The following is an 8,861-nucleotide window of genomic DNA, read 5'->3' on the forward strand; positions in this document are numbered from 1 at the left end:
ACACCGCACTTATGTTTTACTTTGCGCGGTATAGAAATAAGTCATGACTGATGTTCTCTTGACAGATTTCAAGTCTGGTTCCAGACCAGCCTTCCAGACATCCTTCCGGTGCTGACGGGGGTGCTGGTGAGCAAACCCTTGCCTTGTCACCTGCGACAGACCCTCTCGGGAGCGTGCACGGGGCTGTTTCAACAGCGGTTTGCCTCCTAGAACTCCCGTGGCCTCTCGGATTGATTGATCATTTATTCACAGCTGGAATTTACTCAAGTCTTGGTTATTGGAACAGTTGCTGTGGGGGCAGGTGGAGAAGGTTCACAGTCAGGGCTGGTTGCAGGGGAGGAAGCTTGCAGGCGATGAAGGTGGAGAGTTTGTCGGTCTCCACCAGTCCCCTTCTGACCCAAGTCCTATCAAAAGTTGGTGTTGCTGTTGTGGTTCAGCCACTCAGTTGTGTCCGACTGTGACCCCATGGACTACAGCACGCCAGGCTTCCCTGTCCATCACCAACTCTCGGAGCTTGCTCAAACTCGTGTCCATTGAGTCCGTGATGCCATCCAACCATCTCATCCTCTGCCGCCCCCTTCTCCTCCTGCCTTCAATCTTTCCCAGCATCAGTCTTTTTCCAGTGAGTTGGCTCTTCGCATCAGGTTGCCAGTGTTATAAGTACCACATGCAACCCTGTCCCCTGAATTGTCGTCCTGATCAGGAGAGCAGGTGTGGTGGTTGGAGTCGATGAGGGAGAAAGGTGCGCGTGTTGGGGGTAGTGGGGGAGTCCCCCAGAAGAGCGTGCTGTGACGAGACCTGTCCCTGGTGACCCACAGAATCCTCAGGGGTCCTTGCAGGGTGCATGAGCACCCTGGTATTTCACAGATGTGGATATGGAAGCTCTGGAAAGGACCAGGACTTGCCGCAGTGCCCCCAGCTGGTTGGCGGAGTGACTGGGACCAGCCGAGGTGCTCTGGGGTCTGCCCCGCTTTGTGCCTCCTTCCTTTCTGCCGACGTGACCACACTGACATGCCCATGCGACATCAGGCCGTCTGGTTCCCAGACGTTTTGGGGAGTGAAGGACACCCCTGGAGGTGATTCCGGCATTATTCCTCTGCTCTCTGCAGATTCGCTTTCTCTTCCTTCCCTTTCAGAAGAGAGATCCCAAGGTCACCAACATATCAGCTCTCTGCCAGTGTCTTGCCATCATGGGGAACTTTAGTGCTGAGACCGCCGCCCAGAGACAGATGTCTGCCTCTGAAGACTTCGGGGCTGCCTGCTTGGGCCTCATGGTATTTCAGCTTTTCTGTTCAGAGCTAGTCTTGTACCTGCTCTGGGGCCATGGGCTTCTTCTTAATTATCTGACTTTTCTAAAAATTCTGTTTGAGGGTGCAGGGACCCTTCTGCAACCCTAGATGTGATGGACAGCTGGCCTTAAAGAGTTCTCCAGATCAAGTCTCCTCCACCCCGGAGGCGTCTGAAGGGTTCCCTGTGGAGCTGGCTTGAGCACCCATTTCAGCAGCTCCCTCTGCAGTTTGAACCCAGGGCCAGAGCCCCACAGCAGAGGCGCCAGACACTCTGTGCTATAAACCGGCCTCTGATTTCCCTGCATCACTTCAGTTCGGGACTCTGGCCATTTAGGGAGTTTAAGAGATCTGGGGCCATCACCCAGGGGAACAGGTGACTCTGACAGCTGCACGGCCACATGATGACATTGTCTTGTTTCCCAAGGCCAAGTGTGAGGAGGACGCGGACCTGTTCAGAGACGTCATGTATGCCCTCCTGGGACTCGTGATGAACTTGTGTCTTCGGTCCCCCTTTGTCTCCGAGGTACCAGACTCGTTTCTCCCTACCTTAACACGTTCTGTTGCATAGAACTGCTCTCATTGCCGTGAAGGGGCTAGAAGCAGGGGACGCAAACCCTGGCGGTGGGAATGGGGAAGGCTGGGCGGAGGTTCCACCCCTGCTCTGCTGAGGGATGGATGAGTCCCTGTCAGTTACTCATTCTGCAAGCCAGCTGCGTGTCCAAGGCGCTGCGCACGGTGCTAAGTTCTGCATTTACACAGTCAAATATGATGTGGCCCTCATTGTTGGGGGAGATGGATGTGGGAAAGAAATGAGAGCGATCACAGATGTTGTGAAGGAAATGGGGACTGACCTGGAGGTGGCGAGAAGGAGGGAGTGGGGAGTGGCTGGTTCTGTGTGAGCGCCCAGCAGGAATCAGCAGATGACCGTGGCCGGGACAGGCAAGCTCCTTCTCGCGCTCCCTGTTGTTGTAGGTTTGGGCCATGGAGGTGAGCAAGAAATGCCTGTCTCTGCTAAACAGCCAGGATGGAGGAATCCTCACAGTAAGCTGCCCCCAGGGAAATCCAGGAACCGCTTCCTTTGTTGTTCAGTTTTGTTTTGCTCTGCAGTCACCAAGCCTTTGAGCTTCTCTGACTTTCTGAGGCATGGGGCAGACATACTCCTCAAAACGATGCCCACATGCACAGAAATACTGAATTTGCCTATAGGTTCAGGGGATTTGGTGACCCTGCCCCCCACAGTGCCCATCTGTGGATGCCCTAGAATCTAGGAATTCCAGTTAAGAATCCTTTTTCTTGAAGGTATGGAGCTTAACAGCTGACACCAGGTCATCTATCTGATTTGTCCCATATCAAACCATCCTTGTGTGACTTGGACAGGCCAATTGATTTTCTTTAAAATCTTTTCTCAGGGCACATATTTTAAAGCCAGTGACTCTGGAGGAGTTTGTCCACAATGGTTTTAGCTGCCTTGGGGATAAGTGTTGGAATGGCTTTCTTGCTTCTGTTTCTGACATTTGGATAAGAGAACTAAGGCCTGTGGCTAGCACAGTGTATCAGGAGGAGAGTATTGAGATGATTCAAGAGGCTGTTTGCCATCATCATGGGATGTGTTCTTCACTCACATGAGGAATCACCCCAACATTTCTGCCTACTAGGTCTCTAAACCTGGAGAAACAATTGGGGTCACATCCAGGGCAGATCTGGGAAACCAGCCCTTCAAGGGTCACAGCCTGGGAACTGGTTCAAGGGTTATGAAAAGGTTCCAAGTAGGTCCAGTGAATCTTGTGTGTGACCTGTAAGCTGACAACTTCCCCGCAGTCAATCCAGACTAACAGGGCAAAGTGTTTAACCTGAACTCCAGGAAGATGTGGTGGATCTTCAGGTTCCCTGAGACCCCCGGCAAGTGTATAGAAAATTCTGCATGTCTGTGCATTTTCATGGGGCTCAAGGAGCGCACCATGGTTTTCATCAGATCCTCAAAAGAGTTGCATGGCCCCCAAAGTGGTAAGCATCACTGTTCTTGGGGACTTGGGGTCTTCTGACGGGTGGGCCTAGTGGGTAAGTTATCTCACTGATGGGTAAGTTATCATAGCCAGTTTCTGGATGATGGACAACAGCTGCAAGACTGATGATTAATGAGGTGCCACTGAAGGCACCTTCGTGCAGAGGGCAGACGAGGGGAGCACAGCTGGCAGGTGGCCAGTGTGTGTTCCAGTTCTGTGGAGGAGACAGAATTCAAACTGCCAGCTACACAGCAGAAAACGGAAGTAGGAGACGAGGGGGCTACATTTGGTAGCCAGGCATCTATTCCTCAGGCATAAAATATGAGCTTTTTTCCCTTAAGGAATTGAAAGACCAGAGAAAAAAATGTTTACTTTCTAGTAGTTGAGAATGCCACCTCTCTACCTGTGAGTGGACAGACTCTCCATAAACACAACATACCCAGACATACTGCTTTTCTCATAAATGTGACTTACAAGCTGAGAGTCACGAGGCATTTCAGGAAAGCCATACAAATAAATAGACAAAGCAGAGTAAGTAGAAAATTTGAGTCCAGAAAAAAAAAAATAGAGATGATGTAGGAAAGAGAAGAAAAAACTAATAGCTATCATTTGTATCTTCAGAAAGATTCAAAATGGTGTTATGGCCATAAAACAGCAACAACTTGCTATTAAAAAATTTAGAACTGGAAAATAAAAATCAATAAAGTCTCCCAGAAATTAGAATAAAAAGATTCAAGGAAGATAAAAGTCCCAGAGGATCAATCCAGGAAGTCTACCATGTACTAAGGGTCCTGCTGGTATCAGAGCCCCACAGGAATACAGGGCAGGACTTTCTTGCTGAGGGGTGAATGCTGGTCCTTTGTGAAGCTGGAATGGGCTGAGCCTCTGTGGGCTTAGGGGCCATGTTGGCAGCCCTTCAATTTGAATCAGCTACCCAGTAGCTTTTCCGTAAACATCAGTACTTGCTATCAATTACTCAACCATTGTATTTTTAAAATCAAGGTACATGTTTTGTATCTAACACTAATGATTCTTGCCTCACCAAACTACTTGTTAACTTTAAAACGTCATCAGCATTTTAAGAAAAAAAAATTGTATTGAGGTATAATTGATATACAAATTTAAAAAAAAATTTTTTATTGAAGGATCATTGCTTTACGGAATTTTGTTGTTTTCTGTCAAACCTCAACATGAGTCAGCCATAGGTATACATATATCCCCTCCCTTTTGAACCTCCCTCCCATCTCCCTCCCCATCCCACCTCTCTAGGTTGACACAGAGCCCCTGTTTGAGGCTCCTGAGCCATACAGCAAATTCCCGTTGGCTAGTTGGTATACAATTTTATATAACTTTCAGGTATATGGCATAGTGATTCACCATTTTTAAAGGTGATGCTCCATTTATAGTTATGATAAAATATTGGCTATGTTCCCTGTAGCGTATAGCATAAGCTTGCAGCTTATTTATTTTGTACATAGTAGTTTGCACCCCTTAATGCCCTACCCTGTTCTTGCCCCTCTCCCCGTGGGAACGTTTAAGCATCCTTTCCTTTCTGCTTCACTCAGAGAGCTGCTGGCGTTCTCAGCCGCACCCTTTCTTCCTCTCTGAAAATTGTTGAGGAGGCCCTCAGAGCAGGAGTGGTGAAGAAGATGATTAAATTCCTAAAGGTAAAATGACTTCATTAGTTACAACCCCCTGAATTTCCAGGAATGTCATCTTTTATTTGGGGAACAGAATTAAGGAGGGCTTTGTTCAGCAAAGGTCCTGCCGTTTCCCCTCTGCTAGTTTCTAACCTTCTTGAATGGGGATTCCCTTCTGCCTATTCACCTAGACTACTCTGACCAGCAATGTGAGACTGTTGGACAAATAATTGTTCATTAGGCACATCCATAAAAATGCTTACCACTCAAGCCTAACTTTAAAAATGTATGGCCTCTGTCTTCAAGAGATGGTCTGAGTGGCTTCAACAAGGTCTCTCAGGCCCTGGTTCTGTTCACGTTTTCCTGCTTACAATGCTCTTCCAGTTTCCTGGAAACATTGGGGGGTAACTCCATTTATGAAATATGTAGGCTTCAGAGTAACCACATTATTTTCAAAAGGATGTTCAGGTTTTCCCTGCAATATGAGTGCAGTGGAAAATCCCATGGACAGAGGAGCCTGCCAGGCTACAGTCCATGGGGTCAAAAGAGTCAGCCACTACCGAGGAACTGAGCGCACACACAGAAACACAAGAGTGAGCTAGATTCTCTGAACCGGGAGATCAGTTACTAGGTTGCATCTCCGGGTCCCACTTGCAATATGTATGCCCAGTGAGGTTCACTCACCTGAATTAGCTTGATGACCCCACAGGAGACTTATTCATAAACACCTAGGCTGAGTGGCACCAAGAAGGGTGGTCTGTGAGGGGGCTACTGCTGGGGCAGGGGTGATATCAAGGGGGCAGAATGGTGGGTCTGAGATTAGGCTGCCGCACGGATGATGGTCATCATTTACTCTGTATAACTCTTGTATATCCACCGCATCCTGCTGAGTCCACGTTCACACACGTGTGCCTTATGCATGCGTTTCCTCACACATGCATTTTAGAGACCCCTGCAGAGGGTGATTTTGTTATGATTTGACAGTTATCCCCCCTTAAAATGACCTACGTTTGTGATGTGTTCCATGCAGACCTGTCAGCCCGGCAGCCCTAGCAAGTCAGCCTTCATTCTCCAATTGTGAAATGACACGGGAGGGCCTTTCCCTCCCTTCTTGGTAGATCTGCTGGTCGACAGCATCATTCTTTCCTCAGCCCCTCACTCCTAAAGCCTTCCACAGATAATTACTCAGGTGTCCATGGCAGGCCTCCATTCATAGCGGGGCCGCGGGCCATGTTACAGAGGATGTGAGTGACCCTGCACCCCAGCAGGAACCAGGCCCCCTTGCCCGGAAGCACACATATTGTCAGCAGCGCGCTGTCAGAAGTTTAAGAAGCCACGAGCATAATCCCAGCTGCTCACTGTCATTTCTGGCCAGGAACAACCATAGCATTGATTTCTTGTTCTCATTGCACTCTGAAATCTAGGCAGGAGGCCAGACTGCATCACGTTACGCAGTCAAGATTCTTGCCATCTGCACAAACAGCTATCAGGAAGCGCGAGAAGAAGTGGTAAGACTGGATAAAAGTAAGTGATCGTTTCATTAAGCAGAGCCCGCATTAACTTTTAATCTAGCCTCGAAGCTGCAGAGAGAGCTGCGGGCGAGGGGGGAGGAGAGACCGAGGAGGCTGTGCCATGCCTCCCCGCCCTCCTGCAGTGGGTTCAGGGACCCTGTCACCTCACCTCCAGCTCTGAATGCCTTTAGTTAGCCTTTGGAAGCTCCTGGGCGCTGAGCCTATGCTAGAGACTCAGCGGGGAAACGGCTCGAACTAAGATCCTTTCCAAAGCACTCTCCTTAAACGACCTAATGCAGGTCCTCTCCCTTCCAGGGGGAAACACCTCAGTGACCACGCGCGAGGTCTAATGCAAGGTCCAGTGCGGCTGTGGTCTAATCACCAAACCACTGCCATCAGCGGGGGCAGGGCAGTTCCCCTTGTGGGAGGGAACTGAGGGGGCCTGCCGAGTGGGGAGCAGGGCACTTCCCTGTGGAGCCTGTTCCGGGCCCCACAGGTCCAGGGCACTGGCTCACGGCCTCCCACTCAGGCAAGGGATGCCGAGAGGAACGGAGTTTCCACACGCTGGCATTCCTGGGACGGCTGAGTGCTGTGGGCTCCTGAGGCTGCTCAGAGACACAGCCAGGAGCCAAGGAGCTTTGGCGCACTCACTAGGGATTCGTCGAGTGGGTGATACGGCCAGTCTTCCACCGCCCCCTCTCCGTGCCCACCACGTCCCCCTGCCAGCCTCCCTGCCTGTTCTCTTCCACCCCATAGAGCTCAGGGTTCTGATGCAGCTGCTGGACTCGGAGGATGAGATCCTGGTGGGTAACGCCGCCCTCTGCCTGGGGAACTGCATGGAGGTGCCACACGCGGCCTCGTCCCTGCTGTCCACAGACATTGTGCCCATCTTGCTGAAGCTGGCAGGCAGCGATGCCCAGCAGACAGCCGTGCAGCTGAATGCGGGCATCGCCCTGGGGAAGCTGTGCACGGCAGAGCCCAGGTGCGCAGGGTCAAGGGGAGCCCAGCTCCTTCTCTGTAGGAAGACCACCCCCCCGCCCCAACCCACCCAGGACACTGGGGAGCGCTCAGGCTGAAGCCAGCGAGGGGACACAGCATGGGACAGGGGTCTTTCCTGGCACCAGCAGCCATCGTCTTCTCTCTGCTCAGCTCCTGCAGTCTCCTCTTTCCTCTCCTCCTCCCTCTCCTCGCACCAGCCCCACCTCTCTCTCCTGCCTTTCTATCTCCTCTGCTTTTCCAGAAACAAGCCTCTAACTTCATTTTTTTTTTTTTCACTTGGGGCCTAAGCATATGGAAGAGTGCCCTGTAGGGTATGTTCTTGAGAAAACAGGCGAGCTGGGAGCGGGGGGACAGCCGGATGAAGAGCGCCTGACAATCCAGGCAGGAGCCCCTGTGTGACCGTGCCCTTCTCAGCTCGGCTCCCGCTCTGCTCTGTCCTGATCTGAGGCATGGGAACACTTGGTCCTCGTGCTCTTGGAAGGTGCCCGTGTACCTGAGCGTGGAGCCCTGGCCCCCGAAGGGTGCCTTCCGCGGACAGGGAGGGGCTATGGCCAAGCCCGCTTCCTTCTCTCCCAGCCTCACCCTCCAATCCCTCCTCTGGAGAATGTGGGAGCTGGCCTGGGTCACACCTAAGGTCCTTCCAAGTTCTGATTGTTCAAATGGAAAGAATGGATGAAAGCTTTCTTCTATAGAAAGCAAGGTGCATTAACTAGGATGGGCTCACTATGGCAGCCTGCGGGGCAGTCCCTGAGAGCGGGGCCCCATGGGTCCCTGGCACACCTGCCACTCTCGCAGTGGGCATTGCCGTGTTCCCTGGGCCTCCTGGGGGCTCCCCACTCACACAGCGGGTACTGCCGTGTTCCCTGGGCCTCCTGGGGGCTCCCCACTTTGATCTTCAGGGAAACAGCTTCTGCCCTGTCCCGCCTTCCCAGCCAGCTTCTTCCTAAGCCAGGGGGATGCCTGTGGGCCCCAGATGTCTGTGCCCTGGCATTTATGTCCTGGAGTTTGTGCTTTGATTATGACAGGTTTGCAGCTGTGCTGAGAGAGCTTCATGGGATGGAAATTCTCAACTCTACCATGAAGTATGTGGAGAATTCTTGAGAGCCGTGGCGTCCGAATGGGTTTTGCCTATGACTGTTCACTCTGGTTGTTCCTATGCTAATAAAGCCTTTTTGAATATCCGCTCCAGACCCGAATGTGGATTTTCAGAGTGCTCGCCAGTTGGTTTTCACTGGCCGTGGGACTTTTCCAGACTCTGATAGTAGTGGGTCTAGTTGGGAGCTAGATTTCGCCTAACATCCTGCCCCTTTTGTTGTTTTCTGCTGGCACTGCACTAGAACCATCAGGTTTTTCAGCAGTGACTTTTCGACCTCTGTTTTCCAGCTCTTGAAGTGCCAAGACACAGCCCTAGTGACATCT

At 51.4% G+C, this 8,861-nt stretch overlaps 1 protein-coding gene across 5 annotated transcripts in view; it reads left to right on the plus strand.

The window, feature by feature from the left end:
- Nucleotides 1–8,624, plus strand: part of TTC12 (tetratricopeptide repeat domain 12) — a 50,922-nt gene extending 42,298 nt beyond the window's left edge. For 4 of the 5 annotated variants that reach the window (XM_069552963.1, XM_069552962.1, XM_069552964.1 and 1 more), the window contains exons 15-22: nt 66–126; nt 1,137–1,274; nt 1,714–1,812; nt 2,262–2,330; nt 4,858–4,959; nt 6,357–6,456; nt 7,200–7,425; nt 8,468–8,624. In XM_069552963.1, the coding sequence (XP_069409064.1) occupies nt 66–126; nt 1,137–1,274; nt 1,714–1,812; nt 2,262–2,330; nt 4,858–4,959; nt 6,357–6,456; nt 7,200–7,425; nt 8,468–8,543 (871 nt within the window). In that variant the 3' untranslated portion in view covers nt 8,544–8,624. The remainder of the gene's footprint in view (nt 1–65; nt 127–1,136; nt 1,275–1,713; nt 1,813–2,261; nt 2,331–4,857; nt 4,960–6,356; nt 6,457–7,199; nt 7,426–8,467) is intronic. The other variant, XR_011249150.1, reaches the window with a different exon arrangement.
- The last annotated feature ends 237 nt before the right edge of the window (nt 8,625–8,861 follow it).

The sequence above is a fragment of the Ovis canadensis genome, chromosome 15 (genome assembly GCF_042477335.2).
Source record: "Ovis canadensis isolate MfBH-ARS-UI-01 breed Bighorn chromosome 15, ARS-UI_OviCan_v2, whole genome shotgun sequence".
NCBI lineage: Eukaryota > Metazoa > Chordata > Mammalia > Artiodactyla > Bovidae > Ovis > Ovis canadensis.